Source organism: Canis lupus, chromosome 20 (genome assembly GCF_003254725.2).
Source record: "Canis lupus dingo isolate Sandy chromosome 20, ASM325472v2, whole genome shotgun sequence".
NCBI classification, from domain to species: Eukaryota; Metazoa; Chordata; class Mammalia; order Carnivora; family Canidae; genus Canis; species Canis lupus.
Genome location: NC_064262.1, coordinates 48,877,050 through 48,902,332, shown reverse-complemented (window position 1 = coordinate 48,902,332; position 25,283 = coordinate 48,877,050). Strand labels below are relative to the sequence as shown.

The 25,283-nt window shown below is 57.5% G+C and overlaps 1 protein-coding gene, 1 long non-coding RNA gene and 1 other non-coding gene across 3 annotated transcripts; 2 read left to right on the top strand and 1 right to left on the bottom strand.

Annotated features, from left to right (window-relative positions):
- Window positions 1–599: 599 nt before the first annotated feature.
- LOC112666935 (uncharacterized) lies at window positions 600–2,103 on the bottom strand. Its single transcript, XR_003140989.3, has 2 exons — window positions 1,741–2,103; window positions 600–847 (listed from the first exon to the last, which is right to left on the bottom strand). It is a non-coding gene; the product is annotated as an uncharacterized LOC112666935 (long non-coding RNA).
- Window positions 2,104–4,858: 2,755 nt separating this feature from the next.
- LOC112666606 (uncharacterized) lies at window positions 4,859–12,171 on the top strand. Its single transcript, XR_007404362.1, has 4 exons — window positions 4,859–5,821; window positions 8,471–8,648; window positions 9,472–9,806; window positions 11,406–12,171. It is a non-coding gene; the product is annotated as an uncharacterized LOC112666606 (transcript).
- A 1,278-nt stretch (window positions 12,172–13,449) lies between these two features.
- On the top strand, window positions 13,450–24,677 carry NANOS3 (nanos C2HC-type zinc finger 3). Its single transcript, XM_049098217.1, has 3 exons — window positions 13,450–13,976; window positions 21,864–22,012; window positions 24,327–24,677. Exons 1-3 carry the CDS (start codon window positions 13,450–13,452, stop codon window positions 24,392–24,394), a joined length of 744 nt encoding a protein of 247 aa, XP_048954174.1. The 3' UTR covers window positions 24,395–24,677.
- The last annotated feature ends 606 nt before the right edge of the window (window positions 24,678–25,283 follow it).

Below are 25,283 nucleotides of genomic sequence, written 5' to 3'. Positions count from 1 at the left end.
GACTGCGCCTCCAGAACGCTTCCTTCAGACCCCAGAACAACGCCTCCCATCCAGAACCATCCCTCTCCTGTCAGTAGTCCAGTTGGGCACAAATTTAGGAGAAATGCCTCCTCCACGCTGTTCTCCAGGGATACCTGTGCCAAAGCCCCGTATGAGCCATTACCTGTACATGGCTCAGACCACCCCCAGCTCACCAAGCATCCCTCAGCACAAGCTTGACGGGACCTCCCAGTGCCACCAGCCCTCCCCCTGGGTCCCTCTGACATTTGCCCCACATGCCCTGGACCTGGGGCTGGCCAATTTACCCAGGGATAGCAGCCAACAGGGATAGGAGCTCTCCAAACTGGCCAACCGATCCTTTGTCATGACAGGGAGGGGTAGGGGGACAGCGCCAGGGTGAGGCCAGGTTAAGTGGTCAAGTGGCACAGGGATCAAACACACGCCCATTTGTTTATTCTTCCAACATTCATTGAGTGCCTGCTGTGTGCCAGGCACTGTTCTGGGCGCTGGGGATACAGCACAGAGCAAGCTAGAAAAAAAAAAAAATTTGCCTCTTGGGACTAACATCTGGAGAGGAAACAAACACACAGAAACAGATAGTAAGTATAAACATAGACTGTGTTGTTGGGTGATAGGTGCTAACGGAGAACAGAAGGGGGCAAAGGAGATGAGGATGGAGCGGGTGGGGGCCAGGTCAGGAAAGGCTACATGACAAGGAGGTGACATTTGAACAAAGACTTGTAGGAAGTGAAGGAGAAGGCATGCAGACTTCTGGAGGAAAAGTCCAGGTAGAGGGAACAGCCAGTGCAAAGGTCCCGAGGCAGGGAGCAGGGACCTGCCGGGGTATCTGAGAAAAAATGAGGACACCAGCGTGATGGAGGGAGGAGAGGAGCAGAGTAGAAGAACTGAGTTTCAGGGGCAGCCCGGGTGGCTCAGTGGTTTAGCACCTGCCTTCAGCCCAGGGCGTGATCCTGGAGACCTGGGATCGAGTCCCACATCGGACTCCCTGCAGGGAGCCTGCTTCTCCCTCTGCCTTGTCTGTGCCTCTCTCTGTCTCTGTGTCTCTCATGAATAAATACATAAAATATTAAAAAAAAAAAGAACTGAGTTTCAAATCCTTGCTCCCCGACTTTCTAGCTGAATATCTTTGGCCAAGTGATCACACCTCCCTGAACCTCAGTTTATCTCAAAAACCCGCAGTTTGCAGTTGTCACAAGGCTCTGAGATGAGATGAGAAATGTCCTGGCCTAAGGCCTGGGGTGGGGTAAAAGTTGGATAAGCGTGTGCGCAGAGGTGTACCAGGTCTAGGCAGTCGTGTAGGCCTGGGATGGGGGTGCTGGGTCAAGGGACCCTGTCAGACCCAGCCGCCCCGTAGGTCACCCCAGCTCACACGCAGGGCTGCCTGCCGGGCCCCATGGCAACGCTGCACACAGAGACATCAAACAGGCCCTGCCGAGGAAGTCCCACGTCACTGTGGTTAGGGTGGCTCCTCCCAGCCCAGCCCCCCTGGCGCGTGTGCTCCTCCTTGCCAGTCAGGGCCCCTGCCTCCCATCGCCCTGGTGACAGACAGTGTTATGGAGTGAGCAGGGATCCCACCACCTGCCCCCTCCCTGGGGCTCCGGCCGATCCCCACATCCGGGGAAGGACATTATGAGGTGGCCCCAGTCCCTGGCGGCTAACACTTCCATGCAGCCACCCTGGACCCCAGTGGGAGCACCAGGAAAGCCCTTGCCTACCCACCTAGGTTCCGGACAAGCAGAGGCTCCGGGGACCTGCGGGGACCCCCCAGCCTGGCACCCGAAATCCCTAGGGCAGGGTCTGGGCGTTGCTCAGGGGCACTGGAGGGGTGAGTCAGACAGGAATAGCCCCCAGGCCTGGCCCAGCCCCCACCCGGGGACTGACTCACCACCCACCCAGCACCGGATGACATCAGGGCCTGGCCGGCCACCCTCACTTGGCCCCGTGCCAGAATGGGGGCGCCCAGGAGGTGTCACATCTGGCTGCCTTCTCCCCTCCGACCGGGGCCTGGCAGGCTCAGGGTTAAGGAGGGGCCCTCCGGGGGTCTCCCCCCCCCCCCGTCATCCCATCCCCCCCTTTCCCGGGGATTTCGGGCCCCAGCCCCTCTGACGTCACTGGGGGTTGCTATGGCAACTGGCCCGAAGTTCCCAAATAAAATCACCGCGGGCGGGTTAAGTTTCCTAGGAGGCAGCCGACCGGTAAACAATGGCGGTGGCAGGCGGGGCCCACGGGGGGCCGTCTCCCCCTCCCGCCCCGCACTCCGCGGGGACCCGGGGTCCCCCGCCCGGGACCCGCGAGCCCCGAGGGCACCGGCGCCCGGATGGGGGCCCCGCGAGGCCACGACCCGGAGGATGGGGGGGGATTGGGGGCCTCGGGGGCCTCGGCCGCGAGGCTAGGGCGGCGGGGAACAAAGGGGGGACCTGAGGCCTGGGAGCCGCCCTCCGCGCCCCCCGCCTCCCCTCCCCCGACCCCGGCCGGCCGCCAGTCCAGCTGTGGCTGCTCCCAGCTGCCTGGCTCCCCACATCTGGCGGGCCGCGCGCTCACTTCCTGTCGCCCCGGCCGCCTGGAGGGAGGTAAAAATAACCCTCCCCCTCCCCCTGCCGGCGGCGCAGACGGCGGATCCTCCCGGCCCGGAGGAGGGCGAGGCCGAGCCGCAGCGGGGAGAGGAGCCCCCCTGAGGCCGCCCGCCGTCCCTCCCACTGCCTCGGTGTCCTGGGAGGAGGGGCGCGAGGCGGGGGTGGGGGTGGCGCAGATCCCGGCGGCCGGACGGGGCCGCCAGAAACCCGAGGGGCCCGGCCCGGCCCCCCGCCGCGTGGAGGAGGGGGCGTGCCAGCCCCGACCCGCTGCGGGGACTGCAGCCCACGCGTCTGGGTGCCAGGCGGGGCCCACTCGCTAACTACGGAGACGGCTGGCCAACAAGCAAACAAGCAAGCAAGCAAACAACAACAACAACAACAAAAAAAAAACCTCTCTGGGCCTCAGTTTACCAATCCGTAAAATGGGACGATAGTGTTCGCCTCAAAGTGCGTTGGCTCCATGTCGCTAGCTATCCCCTGGGGAAGCTTGGGACCTTCAAGTACTCTCGCCAGATAAAACCCAAGACGCCCAGTTAAATTTGATTTTCAGATAAACAAGGAATCATTTTTTAGTATAAGTTATGTCCTGCGCAATACTTGGGACATCTTTATACTTTAAAAAAAGAAAAGAAAAAAAGAAATTGTTCTACATCCGAAAATCAAATTGAACTGGGTCTCTTGTATTTTTATTTGCTAAATCTGGCAACCATAGTCTCTGGCCTGAAACTACTCCAACAGACACCTCCCTGGTCTCCTCGCTTCTGGCCTTACCCCTTCCATCCCTTCGCCAGAGACAATCGAATCGCATCTTCCTGCTACCATACACCGCAAAAAGTTCCTCCAGGGTCCCCACCTCTGCTGACCACAGGCCCTGCTTGTCAGATGCCCACTTCTCCCCAGCCGTTCACGCGCACCTGCCCACTCGTGAGCAGTCTGCAGATCCTAGGGCATTACCTCTTCCGGGAAGTCCTCCTCACCTCCCACCATGACCCTCTGATTTTAGACTCTCCGGGAACCCTGTAGTCTTCTGTTTCCCCACTTAACTATTTGAGCAATTTATTCAATTGTTTGAGTACAAAAATATATATATTTCTTAAATGAGGCAGAGATGATCATTTTCCAGACAGATGGTCACTTCCCAGTGGAGGTGAGGGAGAGGCCCGTGTGCCAGCCCACCCTGCTCTGGGCTGGTACCTGTTCTTTTTCCCACCCTTTAGGGGTCCTGTGGGCAGCTTGCTGGTACCTGTTATGAGGTCCTGGGGAGCCAGAGTGGAGTGATACTGGCTTCTGGAAACCTCCCTTCCCTCACATAGCCTGGCAGTCTGGGAGGGAGCCTGGGAGGGCAAGGGCTTCAGCCGTCTTGTCCACAGCCCCCACCACACCCTGGCATGTCCCACCCAAACTCCAAGGTGGACTTGGCACCCATACCTATGCTCCAGACTCCCCCAGCAAGGACCACTGCCACGGTGGGGCATGCACCTGGCTGAGGGAAGCAGGGGAGCCCACGTCACCCTGCTTGGGATTCAAACTTGGAGCTCTGCATCTTCTGGCAAAGAGTTTTGCCTTCCCCGCGCCTCTGTTTCCTCATCTGCAAAATGGGAATAATACCTGGGAACTGTCAGAGGGCCATGATGGACACTAAGTTAGTTAATATAGGTAGGTACACACGTGTGTAGACCAGCTTGGCACACAGAACGTAACCACTGAGCGTTGGCTCCTTTGGGAGCTCCTGATTCCCCACCCCAGCAGGCACCCTAAGACCCTCTACAGAAATGGTTTCGACCCCTTGGGCCACAGCTCTGGCCCGGCTCCACAGGGCTCTTCTCACCCCACAGCGAGTACACCGTGCCACCCCCTGACCCTGGCACCGGCCTCCAGAGGAGCAGGGCAAGCGCCTGGCTTGCGGGGACGCACCCTCTGTCCCCTGACCCCCGGGGAACCACAGCTGTCGCTGCGCCCTCAGGTCTGCGCCCACCAGGACTGCACGCCTGATCCGAGTCCTTAATCGCGGCGGGGCCGCGGGGGCCAGAGCCCGGCGCGGCGTCCAGCCGGCGGGAGGCTCGAACCCGGATCTCGCGTGCGGACGGGGCGGGGCCCGGCGCCGGTTGCCCGGCAACGCGCTGTTTGTTAGCGCGGGGGGCGGGGCCGGCGCGCGCGGTGACTCACAGCGGCGTGATGCGGCCGGGCAGCGGGCCCAGCAGCCTGGCGGGCGGCCCGGCTTCTGGCGGCCCCCGCGGCCGGAGGGGCCCGGCGGCGGGGGCGTCCCAGCTCCCCCCGGTGGGTGCCCGAGGCCCGTGGGGAAGCGGCCGAGCCGGGCCCCAGCTCGCGGGTCGCTTCGAACCCTGGCCCAGCCTGTCTCTCTTGGTCTGTGGCTTTCGTGCCCCTTGCCTCGGTTTGCTCATCCGTAAAATGGAGGCGACCTTGCAGGATGCGGTGACCCTCCCTGGTGCACAGGGCAGCGGGGATTGTCACCCACGTACACTCCCGGGCAGCGGTCTGCGTATGCCCCGACTCGGTTCGATCTCCCGTGTCTTTGGGCAAACTCCATAATCTCACGGAGCCTCAGTTTCCCCATCTGGTTAAAGGAGGCGGCAGGAATTCCCTACCTCTTGGGTGGTTTGAGGATCAGTGAATCAATAGTGAGACGACGGCTGGCACATCTCAGTACCAGGGGGCTCTGCCAACCAAGGGGGGGGAGTTTTCTCAGTGGTCTGAGCTCTCTCGCTGTAGGGCAGGGAGGTGGGCGCGGGGCAGGTGCCCGTGGAAATGGGTGCGGGTCACAGGCCCCGGGGAGGATGGCATGAGGCGGCTGCAGAGGCCCCCATCCCGAAGCCCAAGCTGGCAGCACCTGCTGCAGGCGGGCCAGAGGGGGGCCTGGGCGTGAGTCACCGCCCAGCAATGAGGCGTGAGTCACCCAGGGCGGGGTCCCCCGGCAGCCCCCCCAGCCGCTCCCACAAAGGCCCTTTGAGAAGAGTTCCCCACCCCCTCCTACAGTCCTTAGGCCCTCCGGAGGGTGGGACGTGGGGCCAAGACCCTGATGGGCTCCCCCCGGGAACCGGGAACCGTGCCTGGGCCTGGAGGCCACAGCCTGTTTCCGCCATGTCTGTGAGAAGTCACCGTGGGCAGCCTGGTGTCCCCCCGGGAAGGGGCTTCCAGGCCGCCTGAGTCACTCCGGGGACTGCAGTGGGTCACATGCACACACTGGACAAACTGAGTCAGGCTGTCTGGTAAGGAGGGCAGGCAGGGGGCCCTTGGACTCAGGCTTTGTGCTTGGGAACCTGCCGCTCAGAAGCCCATGGCTTCTGGCAGGAAACGGGGTGCGGTGGGCACATCTGGTCACGTCTCCCCTGGCTTTACCACCTCTGCCCAGGCCTCCCTTCTTGCCCAGCGGCGGGCCTTCTCCCCACCTTAGCTGTCCTTGAGCTTGCTGTGGGAGGGGCGGCCCTGCTGCTCCCGCGCTGGAGTGGGGCACACTGCAGGGCTGTGTCCCAGAATCCACAGGGCCACCCAAACACTCAGGAATCAAGAGGAAACTTTTTAAGACTTTCTTTTTCTTTTAAATATTTTATTTGTTCATCTAACAGAGAGAGAAGGAGCACAAAAGGGGAGAGAGAGAGAGGGAATACAAGCAAAGGGAGAGAGAGAGAGAGAGAGAGAGAGAACACAAGCAAAGGAGCAGCAGACAGAGGGAGAGGGAGAAGCAGCCTCCCCACTAAGCAGGGAGCCTGATGGGGGGCTCTGTTCCAGGACCCCAGGATCATGACCTGTGCCCAAGGCAGATGCCTAACTGGCTGAGCCACCCAGGGGCCCCTAAGATTTTATTTTTAACTAATCTCTACACCCAACATGGGGCTTGAAGGTAAAACCCCAAGATGAAGAGTCACATGCTCTACTGGCTGAGCCAGCCAGGCACCCCTGAAACATTTTTTATAACAGCTTTATTCAGATAAAATTCACATTCATACAACTAACCTGTTTAAAGTATACATTTCGGGAAACCCCTGGGGGGCTCTGTGGTTGAGCATCTGCCTTCGGCTCAGGTCATGATCCTGGGGTCCTGGGATAAGTCCTGCATCGGGCTCCCCTCAGGGTGCCTGGTTCTCCCTCTGCCTGTGTCTGCCTCTCTCGTGAATAAATAAATAAAATCTTTACCAAAAATATAAAAATAATAATACTAAATAATAAAGTATACATACAATTCAGTGTTTTTAGCATATTCACAGAGTTGTGCAACCACCACTACAATCAATTTCAAAACATTTTCATACCCCTAAAATGAAACCCCGGTACCCATCAGCAGTCACTTCCCATTTCCCCTTCACCTTCCCTAGCCCCCCGGCACCCCTAATCAACTTTCTGTATGAATGGACTCATACACTGTGACTTGGGACTGCCTTCATGGCTTTTTCTTGTCAGAGCACGTATCACTACTTCATGACTTTTTATTGCCGAATAGTATGTGGTGTGGATACATCACATTCTTTGTCCATCGATCAGTGGATGGACATTTGGGTTGTTTGCACTTTGGAGCTGTTATGAATTATGCTGCTGTGAACATTCTGTACAAGTTTTGTGGCAGAGATTGAATAAGATTTGAGAGCAATATGTTTTTTTTAAGATTTATTTATTTATTCATCAGAGACACAGGCAGACGGGGAAGCAGGCTACCCTCAGGGAGCCCAATGTGGGACTCAATACAGGGATCCGGGATCACGCCCCAAGCCAAAGGCAGACGCTCAACCACTGAGCCACCCAGGCATCCCAATATATATATTTTTAAGATTTTACTTGAGAGAGAGAGAGAGAAACAGAGTGACAAGCCTGGAGGAGGAGAAGCAGGCTCTTTGCTGTACAGGCCAATCCCAAGACCCTGGGATCATGCCCTGAGCCAAAGGTAGATGCTTAACTGACTGAGCCACTCAGGTGCCCCTAGAGCATTATTATTTATTTTTATTTTTATTTTTTTTAAGATTTTATTTATTTACTCGTGAGAGACACAGAGAGAGCAGAGACACAGGCAGAGGCAGAAGCAGGCTCCGTGTGGGGAACCCAATGTGGGACTTGATCCTAGGACCCTGGAATCATGACCTGAGCCAAAAGCAGACACTCAACCACTGAGCCACCCAGGTGTCCCTATTTTTTAAGTAAACTCTACCACCAACTTGGGGCTTGAACTCACCACCCCAAGATCAGGAGTTGCATGCTCTATCAACTGAGCCAGCCAGGCAGCCCCTGAGTGCAATATTTTTGAAAATCAAAATTAAAATCAATGCAAAAAATCCAAAACGAACAAAATATCAATATTTTATTTAATTTTAAAAAAGATTTTATTTCTAAGTAATCTCTACACCCAACATGGGGCTTGAACTCATGACCTTCAGATCATAAGTCACCCACTCCACTGGCTGAGCCACCCGGGTGCCCCCCAAATATCAACATTTTATTTTTTTATTATTATTTTTTAATATCAACATTTTAAATAAAGATCTGATAGGGCTGGGATTAGGGAAATGTGAGAGAGGTGAGTCATAAGTGGGCAAAATCAGGTCTTGCCTAGACCTGAGCCTTCCAGGGAGGTTACCACTGGTCACACAGGGCTATTGAGATATGTCTTAAGTGTGGATTTTTGCTTTTTCTTAAAGAATGTAAACAGGGGTGCCTGGGCTGGCTCAGTTGATAGAGCACAGGACTCTTGATCTCAAGGTTGTGAGTTCGACCCCCATGTTGGGCGTAGAGATGACTTAAAAAAGAATGTAAGCAATCTCATTGTTTTTAATTTGATTACATGTTGAAATTATACTATTTTGGATGTATTGGGGTAGATATTATTAACATTCATTTCACTCGTTCCTTTTTTTTTTTTTTTTTTTTTTTAGATTTATTTGAGAGAGAGAGCAAGAGCATGAGCAGTGGGGGGGGAGGCAGAGGGAGAAGAAGCAGATTCCGCCCCCCACCTCAGTAGGTAGCTTGGTGGATGGATGCCGGGCTTGATCCCAGGACCCTGAGATCATGATCTGAGCTGAAGGAAGATGCTTAACCAACTGAGCCGCCCAGGTGCCCCTCCCTCTTACTTTTTTTTTTTTTAATGGGGCCACTAAAAGTTTTTAAAGTTACACATGTGGCAGCTTGCATTTGTGGTTTGCCGTAGCCTGCTGCTGGAGAGAGCTCCACTGGACTGGCTGCCTGTTTCCTTCCCTCTCGTGGACTTCTCCAGCAGCTGCCTGGTCACACCACTGACACCAGGTTGGCCAGTCAAACCAACTTCCCCAGTCATCACTGTCCTCCATCTCTTGTCATTTTTGCTCTTTTCTGCCTTTGGCCTCAGGACCCTGCTTTCTCCTAGTGTCCCTCCTCCTCTTCAATTGCTTTTGTCAAATGCCTCCCAAGGGCTATGCTCCCAAGGCACAGCTTTGGTCACTGTAATTGAGGACTCCTTCTCTGAACACCTCCTCCGGAGTGCCCCACAGGTGCCTCCGACTCACCCTGCCCCAGTGGGCCCCCACCTGTCCTCCTTGGTTCCTCACCCCCACACCTGGTCCATCCCTCTGCCCTGTCTGCCCCAGTTCCTGACACTGCCCATTCCCAACCCCGCTCCCTAGACCTTTCTCTGGGACAGCCACTCTGGTCTCCCCACAGGCCCTCTGCTTCCAACCTTGTACCCTGGGCAGGGTGCATGGCCTGGTGCATGTGACCTCATATTCTTGCTTAAAACCTCCCAAAGACTCTGCTTTTTCGTGATTCAGACAGTGGCTGCACAGCTATATTTATTTATCAAAGCTCATCGTTTGTATAAAGGCTGAATTTTACTCTCTGTAAATTCTACCTCAATAAACCAAACTAAAAATAAAAACCCTCCAAATCTTCCTGTCTTACTTAGATCCAAACTCCTCACTGGCCATCAAGGCCCTGCATGGCCCCGCCTCCTCCAGAAGCCTTTCCTGATTGCATCCTGGCCTGCAGGCTGGCCCCCATGCCTCTTCTGTACTCACTGGTGCCTCCAGATCTCAGCACTGAAGACTCCTCGTTAGGTCAGCTAGCTATATGACTGTCCTCCCACCAGACAGGGGCAGGGAGGTGCCATGTCTGTATTGTTCCCCAGCACGCCAGGAGCGTGGTGATTATCAATACATCGATGCCACAGATATCGTCTGAGGCTCTGCTCGGGTGCCACAACGATCGAGACAAAGCTTCCTGCCCTGAAGGAACGGACACGTGAGTACAGGCGACAGACAAGAAATGAGATATGCAGTATAACATACAGTGTGGTCAAAGGTGATAGGGTGATGCAAAAAAAAAAAAAAAATAGGGCAGGATGAAGCAAGGGGGTGTGATTTTAAACAGGCTGGGAAGGATGAAGCAAGGGGTGTGATTTTAAACAGGCAGGGAAGGATGAAGCAGGGGGTGTGATTTTAAACAGTCAGGGAAGGTGTCACTGAGGAGGTGCTTTTTTTTTTTTTAAGATTTTATTTATTCATGAGAGATACAGAGACTACAGAGACATAGGCAGAGGGAGAAGCAGGCTTGCTGCGGAGACCCTGATGCAGGACTTGATCCCAGGACCCTGGGATCCTGACCTGAGCCAAAGGCAGCCGCTCAACCACTGAGCCACCCAGGTGCCCGAGGAGGCGCTATCTTGCAGAGACCTGAGGGAGGCAGCCTCGTGGCTCTCTGGGGGGAAGAGAGTCCCTAACAGAGGGAGCAACAACCAGTGCAAAAACCCTGAGACTGGACTATGCCTGGGGTGTTTGAGGAACAGTGGAGACCCATGTCCACTGAGCAGAGCGAGCAGTGGAAGTGGAGGAGGTGAGGGCCCGGATGGGACAGGATAGAGTATGCAGGGCTGTGGGGAGCATGTGAGCTTGGTCTGAGTGCAAAGGGAGCCATGGAGAATTCTGAGCTGAGGAGGGGCACGACCTGATTCCCGTGTTCTCAGCGCCCTCGGGATGCTGGGGGTGGAACGGACTGTGTGAAGCTGGAGCAGGAGAGCAGGGAGGTAGTGACTGCACTGGGCCAGGGGGAGACCTGGTGGGGACCCCAGAACGGGTAGGAGTCTGATGCATTTAGGAGGGAAGGTAACTGCATTTATTAATGGGCTGCACTGTGTTAGGGAAGGTTGTGGCCCGAGCAGCTGGAAGGATAGAGCTGCCATTTCCGGGGACTGAGAAGATGGCTGGAGGAGTTGGTTTGTAGTTGGAGGGAGCAAGGTCTCACCTGGGGGCCTCCTCCAGACTGTCCCTGTCCAGACTCTGCTGGAGTGCAAAGGAAGGTGTCCCCACGGCCTGGGCCTTGCCTTCTGGAGCTTCTCTCTTGGCTGGCTCCTGAGCGTGCAAGCTACACGCCCAAGTGGGCACAGGCGGCCAGCACCCAAGACTCCTGGCTGGTGCACTAGTGGCCACAACCTTGGGGACCTCTTGGGGTTGGGGCTCTGAGCCCTCGTTGCTGAGAAGGGCCTTCTGGCTCACACACCCACCTGGCCAACATCTGGGTCTCTAAGGAGACCCTTGAGGGGACAGAAGGTGACATGGGGTGGGAAGTCTCTCAGGGAGAGGTTCAAGAAAAGCCGCTGCTGAGTCACAGCCATGGGTCCCCTATGAGTCAGCACTGGCAGGGGCCCCAGGAACTGGGGGCTGGGGGATGGGGTGGGGAGGGCAGTTCCCACGCCCAGAGGAACCAGGCGGTTGGGGCACTGGGGCTTCCCCCACTGCCTCTCCCATCCTGTGCTGGGCTCTAGGGGATATTCAGAGGACTCTGGGGAGGGGAGGGGGGAGGAAGTGGGGAAGGGGGGGTACTGACCACTGGACTTGGCTCCAGGAACCCTCTCTGAGTCTGACCCAGTTCAGGAATGCAGAGGCTGCGGGCCCAACAAACGTGTTGCAGCAAGAAGGCGAAGAGTTAGCCATTAAGAGGGACCACGTGTAAGTGAGGCATTAGTGGGGACCTCGATTTGGGGGCTTCTATTTAAGAAGAGCTCCTTGCTTCTGGGGCCTCTGCATTTTGGCAGTGGAGGTTCCAGCCTGGGGGGTGCAGGCGGAGCCCCCAGCTGCGGAGAAGCAGGGGGTGTGGGAGGCCTCCCGAGCGGAGCTCCCAGCCCGCCCTCGCAGAGGAGGGCTCTGGAGTCTGCTGCCCCCTGCTGGTGGCCTGGGGAAAGCTCGGCGGGCCGGAGGTCGTTGGAGCGCTTCTTCAGGCCAATCCCGGCAGGAAGGAGGAGGGGAAAGGCCTCGCACAGAATTCCAGCTCTGCAGGCTCCAGGCTATGCCATCTGGCGCAAGGGGCAGACCCTCTCTGGGCCTCACTTGCCCGTCTGTAAAAAGGACAACAGTCACTTCGTGGGCTTGCGGGGGAGAGTCTGAGATGATTGTCAATGCACGAATGAATGAATGAATGAATGAATGAAATGAATGTTGTTTATTCCAGAGCGACCCTCTCCCGGTTTTCAGTTAGGGGAGGCGTGGGCAAGGGAGATGACTCCACCCACAACGGCCCAATTACTGTTTCCTCCCGTCCTCTTCCTTGCTTGCCCTCTCTCTCCAGGAATTACCAGCCATTTAGGGGGAGTTGGGGATAGAGCAGGGCTGAATCCTAGCAGCTTCTTTTTGCGGGGGCGGGGTGGGGGTGGGGGTGTCCTAGGGACATCCGCCTGCCTGGGCCAGCTAGAGCTTGGCTTTCTCTGAGGAAGGGGGCCAGGTATGGGCAAGTGGACCTGTCCAGGGGCAACCCAGGCAGGGCTGTGGTGAGAGAGCGGATGGGGAGGGGCAGGGCCAGGTGGAGCCGGGCCATGGCTCGACAAGGGTTAAAGCCTGGGTCTGAGTGGGGTGTAGGAAGGTTTCTCGGCCCCCTGTCAGTCTGGGATGGGGGATGGATAAATAAACAGAATGAGAAATCTGTCAGCTCAGCCCTGGCCAATGGGAGGCCACCTGGCTCCACAGTCTGCCCTGAGGTGACCTCCTTCCACCAGCCACCAGCCACCTCGGCCACAGCAGACAGGGACAGGGACTATGTACGTGTTGGGGAATTGGTGGGGTCCCCAGAGAGATCCCTGGGGGATCTTGCAAATGTCCGTTTCCTGCTGGGCATGCCTGTGGTGTGTGTGTGTGTGTGTGTGTGTGTGTAAGGGAATGGGGGGGGGGGGCTCCGTGTAAGCATATCCAGGAGATCAGGGGAGCCCGACCTGTGTACAACTTCTCAGTCTACCTCCTGTATGTGGCCTGTGTGTCTGGCTTGTGTGTGTGCCTATGACAGATGGTCACAGGTACACGTGTCCCCAAGTGTCCCTGTATTTCCTGTGTCCTTATAGAACCCTGTGGCCCTGCCTGGCGCCCTGGGTGGGGGGGGATCTGTGGGTTTGAGTGTCTGTTCTATGAATTCTAGCGTGCCTCTGCCCTTTGTACAGGAATAATTGTACACATATTTGTGTGTCTGTGAACTTTGTGTGTCTGTGTGGCCCTGAGAGTGTGTGCCCGGCGTTTTTCTATTCTATGTATAGCTCCATGTGTCCGGGTGTTCCCATGACCGTGCACCCGGTGGGTGGGGAGGTTTGTCGGTTCTCTGTGTATTTCCGTCCATCTGCGTATCTTGTGTGTGTTCTTGTGTGGGGGTGTGTTCTGTGGCCGTGCCTGCGAGGTGAAGTCTGTGTACGTGCCTGTCAGTATCTTGTGTGTGTGCCCCGGACTCCCCTCTAGGCATATTTCAGTTCTGAGGACGATCCCGATCCTCCTGTCCTGTGGAAGTGATGTGTCTGTATTCTGCATGCGTCTGTGTGCTCCCTGGGTGTATGTGTGTAGCTCGGTTTTATGGACACCCTCGCGTGGCCGGTACCCCAGTGTCCCAACGTGTCCCGACATCCCCTCCCGTGGGTATGTGCCTGGAAACCCTTTGCACACCCTTCCCTGTGTTTGTGGTCCGCGTGCCTTTGTGCGCCTGTGCTCCCCGTGCGCCTTTGAGGTCTACGTGCGTCTGGGTCCCTGCGTGTGCCCGCTCGCGCCCCCGTGTCCCCCGCGCGGGCCCCGGGAGCTGCGTCCTCACGCCCCGTGGGCATCCCCGCGTGCGTCCCGGAGCGCCTGGCGGGAGGCCCCGGGGCACACGCGGGCGCCGCCGGACCCACCGCCCGGCACGGCGCGGGGAGGAGGGAGGGGGCGGCGGCGGCGGGGAGCGCGGGCACGTCACCGAGACAGACAGGCGGGCGGGCGGGCGGGAGGCGGCGGCCGCGGGTTCGAGCCGGCGCCGGAGCCCCGCGGCCCCCTCCCCCGGCCCGCGGCCTGGGGGGCCCCCGCCCAGCCCCGAAGCCGCCGAAATGCAATTTCCCGTGCAGGCGCCTCGACTCAGGGGGCTTTTCCGGGCTGGTTTGGAAAGAAGAGGGGCAACGCGGCGGCGGCCCGAAACGAGGTGAGCGCGGGCGCCGGGCAGGCGGGGGCGCCGCCCGCGGGGAGGGGGCGCGGCGGGGCGGGGCGGCGGCGGGACCCGGCTGCGGCCCCCTCGCGCACCTGCTCGCGGCCGGGGGTCGGCGCCCCGGCCTCTGCGGCCCGGCCCTCCATTGTTGCGGAGGCTGGAGAAGGGGGGCGGGGAGGGCCCAGCGGCATCTCTGCGTCTCGTCCTCCCGGAGAAGGGGCGCCGGGAAGGCCAGACCCCCCCAGACAGGACAGGCCCTCAAGTCCCCGAGCCTGCGCCTCGGGGGGGTGGGGGTGGGGGACGGCGGGCCGCGGTGCCCCCGCGGGGCGGGGACGCACGATGGGGGGCGCAGGGGCAGCGGAGCACAGGCCGCCCGACACCTGACCACCGGGAGGCCCCAAGGCCCGGCGGCGGCGAGCTTTGTTCTTGGGGGCCCGAGCGGGTGGGGGCTCGGGCATCCAGGGCTGGGAGAGGCTCCGGCCCGGCGCGCGCGTTCGGGAAGGCGCCCCCGGCCAAGTTCACGGGCGCGCGGGCCTGCGCGAGCCCTGCGGAGGTCGATCCCGGCGGGGCCCGGCTCGGGCCTGGCTGTGGCCGTGGCCCCGGGGCCGCGGCGGCGCCGCCTGCAGGAGCCCCGGCGCGCTCCGCGGGCTCCCCGCCGGCCTGTCATTACCGGCGGCGGCTGCAGGGTATTTACGGGGGGCCAAGGTTTGCTAACAGGAACACGCCCTCCAAAACTGGCCATAGAAGGGAAAAATGGCCCAGAATCCCCATTGCTGGGGAGCCCTTTTAAAGCGACAGGACCCCTTTCACAGGGACTTACCCTGGAGGGCATGCTGGGGGGGGGGGATGAAGATCTTTCATTGGCTGATAGGAGCTGGGAAATGCCCCCTCCGCCGCACCCCCGTGCATTTCAGTTCCCCCCATCTCCTTTCCCACCCGTTTCCCACTGCCCTGGACTACTCACAGAGACATTTGCAGAGCCATAGTTAGATATTTCCAAATCCCGGACAGTCTCCCAGTCCACACTTTATACGTGGACAGATATCATCCCCATGATTACATCACCTGCAGGAATGCTCATACACTCACACAGTCACTCACAATAATACTGCCACGTGGGCACACGCATCACCCATAATGATGAGGACATCCAGGGCTGACAGCTGGAAAACATTGCTACACTGAAAAAGCCAGCCACCACTGATGGTGGCCACAGCGTGGACACAGCTTTGCATGTAACACTGACACACACATAGCTCTCTACTGCACAAACAGAACACTCACTGTTGCACAGGCACCCAAAGTAACCACAACTACCACAAATATATTAAAGGCCCAGCCATGGGTACAAATAGATACCATTATCCACAAGAACTGGCATCCACGCGCCTGCCCAAGCAAGGCCCTACAGTCACCACAGCCACCCAGGCAACTGGACACACGTACACAGAGATGGTAGGTACAAGACCTATATAGATACTGACCTCAGGTCATCGTAATCGTGGCATACAGACCGCCCATAACACAGCTGCAATTGCTGACACATTTTTGGTCCGTGGTAAAACTGACCTCTTAGACACCCATTATGACACAGTCACCCACAAACAGATATGAACACTCCAACAGTACGTATACCTGTTGTCACCCTGACACTTGATTATACACTTGGACACCTCCAATCCTACCTACACACAGACAGGTGGAATAACATATGCACAATGGCACACAGACCCACAAGAAAATGACACAGGGGCAGAAATCCATAGTCACCTGGATGGCTATGAATCTACCACTTGTTTATTGAGCATCTGTTATGTGCTGGGGCACTGTTCTTAGCACTGGGGATGCAAGAGATCAAAATCCCTGCTCTCCTGGAGCTGACATTTTAGTGAGAGGAATGGGGGGCACCGTAATCAGATAACACAGACTACACTCACCCACAGTGACACTGACAGACGCCAGACACCCACACACCTTGGCTCACACGTCGACCTGCAATTACCCACAATTAGCCTGACACACACCCACAGTCACACTGACATCCACACACAAACAGAAGCCCACGGGAGTGCCGACACATGTGCCAACACCAAGACACCACTGGCATAGAGACAGGCACCCGCTATAGCACACACCCACAGAACCCCCCAAAATAGCCCACCAGAGTAGCTTGGAACCCACATCCACTGCAGCCCCTCTGGTAATAGGTCCATCGGTAGCTGCTGGCAGATGGAGGCCACCCTGACCTAGACCCAGGGTCACCTTGCACCATGAACCTCAGCAGAAATGTCTGAATTTCCCATCAACCTGCCCTAGGCCTCTCCACAAGCCCCAACCCAAGCCCTAGAGAAGCCAGAGACTTCTTGCCTCCCCCACCCCTGGCCCCATGGCTGGCGGCCCTGGGACAGAAGCTCAGGCTCCCACCCACCGGGGGCCCCCAGGTCTTGGTGGGACAGATGAATCCTTTGGCTGAAGACCCCACCTGAAAGGCCAGGCAGCTGGAGAGGAAGCCAGGAAGATCACAAGGGGAGGGCAGGTAGGAACCTGAGAGGCCATGGAAGTATCAGGGGAATGAGGAATCCCCTCTCCTACACAGCCTGGACCATCAATGGGACCCCACTTGGGGACCCCACTTGGGGACCCCCAAGTGTACTTCTGCTGCTCACTCCATAATGGTCTCTTTATCTGCCAGGCCCTGACCAGCTCCTCCTGCATGCCCCCCCACTGTCTGTCCACACACACAAGGGCACACACAAGGGGACACACACATACGGAGACACATATATAGGGGCATGCCAGCAGGAACACATGCATGGACATATATACAGGGACACCAAGGCTGCCAGACACCCTCTGGAAGCTCTGTGTCTCTCACCTCATGCCCCTGCCCCCTGTTCTTCAACTTGACAGCAGAGCTGCCTCCATCCATCGTCTCCCCATCTGGCTCCACTGGGACCTCTCGCCTCCAGCTCTGACCCCCAGACCCATGCCAGCTGCCTTGCCTTCCTGGAGCTCAGGATGAGGGTGGGGGTGGGGGTGGGGTGGGTCAGTGTGGCTTCTGGATGGCTCCCCTTACCCCATCACTCCCAACCCCCTGCCTAGACAAATCCTCCCAGCTGGGATGTGACAGAGTGTGTATGTGGGGGGCGGGGGGAAGGGGGGCTGTGCCAGGACTAAGGACCAGGAAGAGGCAGACTAGGCCTAAAAGGCTCTGAAGAGTGCCCCTTCCTTGCACCAAGGCCTGGGGTTGGGGGTAGGAGGAGACGGCTCATCTCCACTGTGCTGGGCTTCAAAGTCAGATGGAAGCCCAGTTGGCGCTCCAGAAGGCGAGTAGGATGCTTGATGGGAAGAACGGTCAGCATCCCCCTCCCACCTCCCCAAGGGCCCCAAGTCCGGACAGTGAGATGCAGACAGAGCAGAGGCCACCCCTCGCCAAGGGCCAGCCCTAGACATGGAGGGGACAGGCTACAGACACATATCAGGTGTAAAGAGGCAGACACACGAAGGCAGACCCAGACAGCCAGAAACAGGAGCACACTCAGAGCCGGAGACCCAGACAAATACTGCCATGAGGGACAGTCAGACCCAGACAGACACCAAGGGCAAGGGCAGGAGCCTGCACCGACCACCACAGACAACGGGAGACCGGCAGACCCTACGCCATAGGTTTCTCCCACCCCGTCCTTCAGCTGGAAAACTCCCCTTCCTGTCCCAGCCCTGACCCTCCAGACCAGGCACCTTCTGATGGTCCTTCCCTTGTCTTGAGGTCAAGGTCAGAGCCCTCAAGGAAGCAAGACAGAGAGGAGGCGCAGGAGGAAAAGTGTATCTGGAGGAGTCCCCCACCAATGTGGCCAGTACCTCATGCCTGATGACCCCTCATTCTAGCGCCACAGTCATCACAAGCAAAGCTTTTGAGGAACCTGGGTGAGTTCTGTTCCAAACTCTCAGAGCCTCACTATCCTCGATTACATGGGTGTCCTGATAATAGAGGGATGTATGTAAAGCATTATTATTATAACCCTGCCCTCCCAAATCTCCCTTCTCCCCAAGAGTTCTAGGCATTCTGCTCTTTAGGACTTTGATCTTCAAGGCAGGAGACCCCACATGCTCCCTTAGAAGGACCTACATCTCCTAAGCCTGGCAAAGGGGAACCCTCACCCCATCCCTGAATGGGGCCCTTTGGCAGGGTTGATGGTCGATGGGGGAGCGCTGCCAACCCTGAACTCTGGGGAAGTGTGGGAACCTGGCTGGACCCCTACCCAGGGGAAGAGAATGGGCTCTAGGGAAGGGGCTTGAGCTAGGGGAATTCCACGGGGGGCAAGTGTTTTCGGGGGTCTGGCTCCAGGGGTTCCGACTTGGGGACAGGTCCTGTCGTAGCAGACCTTAGGGGGCTTGGGCTTCATGGGAGTGGCCCTGGGGCCTCTGTAGGGACGTGGGTCTGGTGGGGGGTCTGGGCAGGCCAGCTTTAGAGCTGGGTCCTGAGGGGCGGGGCCTAGTGTCCTCCGGGACTCCTAAGGCTAGGAGGCCTGGGGGCAGGCTTTAGGGGAGCTGGGCTTTTGGAAGATGGGCTCAGAGGGCGGTTTTATAAGGTTGAGTTTCGGGGCGGGCTTCAGAGGAGGGTCCTCAGAACGGGCCACCTGTGGGTGCGGGTTCAGGGGCAGGTTTTAAGGAGGGGCCTGGGTCAGTGGCTCTCCAAGGGCGGGTCTCGTGGTCCAGGCCTGGAGAGTTGGGCTGGTTCAGTCCGCCGCCGCCAGGCGGCGTTCTGGGGTTCACTTAAGCTCAGCACGCTTGGGATGCCTGATCCGCTTCAGGGTTACTCCAGGGGGTTCTTCTAGGGCTCGATATTCCTCAGTGAAGTGGAAAGGAACTGGCAATGCGAAAGCCCCTCCCCAGGCAGTCCCCGGAGGTCCCCAGGCCCAAGTTGGGGGCGGCCTTATCCTGAGACTGCGTCGGGGCGGGGGAGTGGAGTCCAGGGGGATGGGCGTCCAAATCGGCGGGCCCTTGGAGGACGGACTGGCCCCCCTCCCCCGTTTTACAGGTAAGGGAATGGGGAGGGGCAGCACCTTGGCATAGTCGGAGTTGGAGCAGGGTTTTGACCGCTGCCTGTTTTGAAGCCCCAAGGTGAGCGACCCTGCACCCCCACATCAAGGGGGCAGCCCCGCGTGTTTGGGGGCACTCACCTCAGAAGGGCCTGAATTCAGAAGTCGAGGCGCTCCTGGCGGCCAGGGCGTGCCCCCTCTAGTCCTTTGGACTCATCCCCTCCATGGGCGAGTGGACCTGGGGTGGGCCTGGCCATGGCCCCACAGCTGGCCCCGCATTTGCAAAGGAGAACAACCCCCGGGGTTGTTGTGATTCATAAACAATCCTGCCGGAACACGGTGAAGCTCACGGAAGGTATTACATTGTATTAAAATGACTTGTTTATCTCTTTGTTGCATCAGTGTCCCTGGGGGCAATAACCGCCTGGCAGCCAGACGTCTTGGGGCCACGAGGAATCCCTCCTCTGCCTCTCTCTAGCGTGCCCTTTGGCCTGGACTCCCAAACTGACAAATAGGAGTAATCTGCACCTTCTAGGGCCCTTTTGAAGAGGACTTGAGCAAATGTGTCAAGAAGCAAGCCCAGCGCCCAGTACTGGTCTACATCTGTGTAGCAAAAGCTACATAAATATCTGCAGTTATTATTATTATTTATATTTATCTTGTGCTTTTTCCAGGTCCTGGAGCAGACAGGTCCTGTTTGCTGACTTACTGAGTCAATAGGGCCCTCCCTCCCTCCTTTCTCTCTCCTCCCCCAGGATATCCGTGTTTTCTGCCCCCTATCCCCACCCCACCCCCAGTCCTGGCCCCTGGAGAAGTTGCCAAGGGTTTGGGGGAACATTCAACCTGTCGGTGAGTTTGGGCAGCTCAGGCAAACCATCGACCGTTGAGTGGACCCCGAGGCCTGGAACTGCCATCCACCCATCAGGACCCCTACGTTCCAGATCTGGGAGGCCAGGGTATCTCCCAGATCCGACCTGAGCTTCCTCTCCATTAGGCCACAGCGAAGGTCACAATCAACATTCATTGTTGTCGGTGGGTTGTGAGGACGGAGGCCAGACCCACCGAGGGATGAATGTCACTGTGGCTGGGCCAGACATAGCCTGAGGGGAATCGGCTAGGGGACAAGACCCACTCACACAATGCCTGACTTCAGCCTCTCACCCCTTGGGGAGAGCTGGCATCTGGGATCCTGATGCACATGCGCCTTATTTGGGGAATAAATCCTTGGGTGGCAGGGATGACTTGGGGGTACAGATCACTGGCTCAGGGCTGGGCACCTGAAAAACCTTTCCGAGGAAATGGTGATCCCTGTTCCCAGAGGGCTTAGTAAAGGTTTCTTGAATGAATGAATGAATGAATGAATGAATGAATGAATGGGGTGGGCAGTCAGCATAGCTCCTCTTCTCCATGTCCAAGTCCTGGGCCCAGCTTTTCTCCCTCTCCTTGCCCAGCACCCGCAGACCCCTGCTTTACCCTCGACTGCCCACTCAGCGCCTTGGTGCGGGCTGATCCTCCATCTGCCAGTCTCTGCCCCACCTGGGTAACTCCTGGAGGTTTCATTTGAGGGGATGGGATTGAGGCACTGCTGAGTGCTGGGGGTCCCCCCCATTAGCCTAACCTGCAGACCTCTGCTACCCCCATAATGCTTTGTCTCACCTCCTGTCGTTCCCCCCCTACACACAGTCAGGTCAGCACCTAGCCTTGGGAGCTACAGTAACTGGGTGGGGGAGACAGGCTTTTGTGTTTGTGGGTAAGTATGGGTAGGAGGCCTTCTACCTCAGTGAGTTCATCCATTAAATGGGGGTTCCACTGAGATAATGGGTGTGAAAGCTACCTGAGGGAGACCTGAGCTAGGAGCCTTAATCCATGTCCCTTCCCCCCCATGAGCCAGGCACCATCCCCCTTTCCAGAGACAACTGGAGCATCAGCAGCTCACCCATTCCCCAAAGAGCCCAGGGGCACCTGACTCCTCCCCCAGGCCAAGGGAAGGAAGAAAGAAGTTACTAAGTTACTGAGTACATCAATACTAGTGTTTGGGGTGGGGCTTCCACACCCCCACCCATCACCCTGTGGGGCAGGAGTGGCAAGCCTCCCAGAACTCTTCCAAGGAGGGGTAGGCAGGGGTAGCCCTCCCAATGCCCTCTGGGGGGATGCCTCCCAGTTGTGGGTGCCCCCTGCAGCCTGTGCCCTTTCACCCCCCCCATTGGCCCTAGCCCACCCACAGACCATGCAAACCCCCCCCCCCCCCCCGCAGGTGCATTTATGGAGGAGAGGCAGCAAGCCCCCCTGTGACAATAAGAAACCTCCCCCAGCCTGCTCCTCCCCCTTCACACCCCCTTGGAGGTATAAGGAGAGAACTGACAGCCTAGACTCCTAGGCTCCAGAGAGGGGAAGGGAGGGAGGGGCAGAGGAAGGGGTAGAAAGACGAGCTTTGGGCAGGCAGGGTTATTCTCTCTGCCTCTCTGCCTGGCATACACTGCCCAGCTATGGGAACCTTCGACCTGTGGACAGATTACCTGGGTTTGGCACGCCTGGTGGGGGCACTGCGTGGGGAAGAGGAGTCCAAAACCAGGCTGGACCCCCAGCCACAGCCAGCTCCAGGACCAGGGGGTCAGAGGCCCAGCCCGGAATCTTCACCAGCTCCTGAACGCCTGTGCTCTTTCTGCAAACACAACGGCGAGTCTCGGGCCATCTACCAGTCCCACGTGCTCAAGGATGAGGCGGGCCGGGTGCTGTGTCCCATCCTTCGTGACTACGTGTGCCCCCAGTGCGGTGCCACGCGCGAGCGTGCCCACACTCGCCGTTTCTGCCCACTCACTGGCCAGGGCTACACCTCTGTCTACAGCTACACCACCCGCAACTCCGCTGGCAAGAGGGTGTCCCGGCCTGACAAGGCAAGGATGCAGGACTCAGGGCATCGCCGTGGAGGAGCAGGAGCAGGAACAGGAGCAGCGGGACCAGCAGCAGCAGCAGGAGGAGCAGCAGCCTGCGCAGGTGGCTGGGGGGACCTGGTGTGGAGGGGGGCTACCCTAGGCTTGTGGCTCAGCCCTCAGGGCCCTTGTGAAGTGGGATTAACCCCAGTGCCCACTTTAGAGGGTTGGGGGGGAGATAGGGTGGAAAATTTAGAAGGATATTCTACAAGGGTTGCCCAGGGTGAGTAAGGTGGGGCTGGGATTAATTTGTGGCCTTGGGCAGGGGACCTCTCTGGGCCCACAGAAAAAGCGCGGGGACTCGTGACGGGATCTGCGGTTAGGTACGGCAGGGGCTCCAGTCCTGTTTGGCACTTAGGAGCTGTGTAGCCTGAGAAAAGTTCTCAGTATCTCTGAACCCCAGGTTCCTCACGCTCCTCATTTGTTCCCTCATATGCCAAGTAGCATGTGTGACTGTTTTGTGCCAAGCACTGGGCTGTACCAGCAATAGAAAAAGGTAGAAGGGAGAACGCAATTAAAACAGTGTGATGAGTGCTGAATGAGGGAGTCTGTGGCAAGCACCTGATCCAGATGAAGGGGTCCAGGAGGGCTTCCTGGAGGAAGGACTTCTGGGAATCTAATTCAGTTTGATGGAGTGCTAGAAGTATGGCCCAGGCACTGGGGCTCATTCAGGAACATAGTGAAGTGCAGTGTATCTGGGATAATATGTGTGTGTATATATGTGGTAGAGAGGGAGGTGTCAGATATTTGTGGGACAGTGGAAGGGCCTATAGGTCTTGGACTTGGGTATACTAGAGAGCCACAGAAGAGGCAAGACCAAGTCTGTGTGTTAAAGCATGTTAGATCAAGGCTGACTGACTGTGGGGACAGATAGGAGTGTTGGAAGGCAGTGCACTAGTCCTCCAGCCAGAAGTGGCCTTGGCAGCAAGGAGGGAGAGAGTCCTGGCACTCAGGATGGAGAGGAACAGGATGGAGGAGGAACATGGGGAGTTTGCTGTGTGTGGATCAGCTCAGGAGGGCAGCTGGGGCGAAAACTTAGGAGATCTTTAGCCGAAGCCTCCCTGAGGTCTAAAATGGCTCTCCCTGGGCAGCCCGGGTGGCTCAGAGGTTTGGCCCCTGCCTTCAACCCAGAGCCTGATCCTGGAGACCCGGAATCGAGTCCCACGTCGGGCTCCCTGCATGGAGCCTGCTTCTCCCTCTGCCTGTGTCTGTCTCTCTCTCTGTGTCTCTCATGAATACATAAATCTTAAATAAAACAAAACAAAATGGCTCTCCCAACACTGCTTGGCCCACCACATGGGGTCACTCCTGTCTCATCAAATGTGGATTCTAATTCTGCCTGCATTTCTAACTAGCTCCCAGCCCTGTGAGAAGGCTAAGGACCAGGCAGGCTGCATACAGGCTTTGAGTAGCTCGAGCTCACATGGCAGCAGTTGTTACTATAGATGTGAAAGGCCTCAGCTCCTGTGGAGTTTTATTTATTTTTTAAAGCTTTAATTTATTTATGAGAGACACAGAGGCAGAGACACGGGCAGAGGGAGAAGCAGACCCCATGCAGGGAGCCCGACGTGGGACTCCATCTCGGGACTCGATCCTGAGACTCTAGGATCACACCCTGGGCTGAAGGCAGGTGCTAAACCGCTGAGCCACCAAGAGATACCCCCTGTGGGTTTTTTTTTTTTCTCCCTGTGGGGTTTTAAATCATTTTAGCAACTTTGTCTTTGCAGAAGTCAGCCCAGAGGAAGTGGGTCTGACCAGGCCATATTGCTGCCCATTTGGGTGCCTTTTGTGGATACAACCTCCTCCATCAGAGTGTAAACTCCTTGTGGGAGGTGACTGGGCAGGACGACCCCATCCTCACCCCTGGCAGCTGTGCAGTGAATATTTGTTAGAAGAATTGTGTCCCTCCACGAGTAGATCCGATTCCCCCAAAAGATTCTACCTGGCAGATGGGGGAAGCTGAGGGGACATAGAGATGATGGTCTCAGAATCTTCTTTTTTTCTAAGTTGGAGGGAACAGGAGCGCTCCCTTCCCTAGGCGTGGAGGATGGGGTGGAGCAGCCTTCACCACAGTCCTGGCAGAAAGGCCAGCCTCCTGTAACATTTTGGGTATAACAGATCTGGGGTCCCCGGTGCCCTGTGGCCGCAAGGGGGCAGCACAGCCAGCCAGAGTTAGAGATTGCGCTTTGTGTCCGGGTCAGGGTCCCACCCTGGGCTGGGCTGGGCTGGGCTGGCCTGGAGTATCACAAGGGTGCTATTCCAGGAGCAGCCCCCAGGTGGCGCCAGAGCCCCAACAGTCCTGAAGTTTGAAACTACTTTGGGAGCACTGAATCATACCCTATTATTTTCCTCCTTTCCCCCTTGCTTTAAAAATCCAGGTTCCAAAGGTGCTGGGAAGTCTTCTGGACCTTCACCCTCTTCCTTCTGTCCTTCCACTTCGGCCTAAGAGAGGAGACTGGTGCAGGAAGGATGGAGATGCTGCCTTCCCCTGGGTGTGGGGACCCAAGCTCTATGGAGGATATATTTTGGGGGAAGATCCACCTTGCCAAGGACCTGCCTCTGGACCCTTGCCCCAGCCTGGAGGCCTGGTAAGAGAGCAGGGCCTGAGAGTACAGCTGAAAGAGACCCCATGAGGATGGAGGTGGCCCTCAGGCACCCTGGCCCTCCCTATCCAGCACTGGGCACCCAGTCAGCACTCAATAAATGCTTACAAATGGATCAGCGTGAAAGGCCGGGTCTTGGGATGATGTAGTGGGAACAGCTCCAGAGGAGCTGGGGAACCTCTTTTTTCTTTTTCTTTTTTTTGGGGGGGGAAACCTCTTTTCTATCCTGGCTGCGTCCATCAGCCTCCACATATTACTCTGACCCGCACCCTCCCCACCTGTTACTTGGATTTTGGTTTATACTGGAGCACTAGTTGAGCTGCTTTATGCCAAGAAATAGAGGTGGGTACCACAGGGTGAACTATAGGGTTTTGAGGGGTTACCCCAGCCCTAGCACTTCTGGGCAGGGCACCCACTGCCAGGTTAGCACCATGAAGCCATTTCTGTGATGTTGGTATTTTCAGACTCCCTTCCACCATCTCTCACACAGTATATACCAAATGGGTAGAAGCCTCCACACTGGAGGTGGGGGCCTGATGGGAGAGGGGAACTGAGAGACAATTAGACTAAGCCCTCCCTCCCCCTCCCTCAAATCATCCTGACCAAGCAGGCCCTCAGTGAATTAAAGTCCTCACAAATGCCCAAACAACCAGGGCCATGGAGTCACATGTCCAACCATTCAGAGCAAGGGAAGGCCTAGGGGGTTGGGCATAGGAGGGGAGCAGGGCTAGG

Excerpts from the sequence above, each read along its gene's own strand:
- NANOS3 (XM_049098217.1), top strand. The coding sequence starts at position 13,450 with ATGTGCCTGGAAACCCTTTGCACACCCTTCCCTGTGTTTGTGGTCCGC. Across the intron at positions 13,977-21,863 it reads CGGCGGCGGCCCGAAACGAG|CTACACCACCCGCAACTCCG; the intron begins GTGAGCGCGGGC and ends CTCTGTCTACAG. Across the intron at positions 22,013-24,326 it reads AGGAGCAGCAGCCTGCGCAG|GTTCCAAAGGTGCTGGGAAG; the intron begins GTGGCTGGGGGG and ends TTAAAAATCCAG.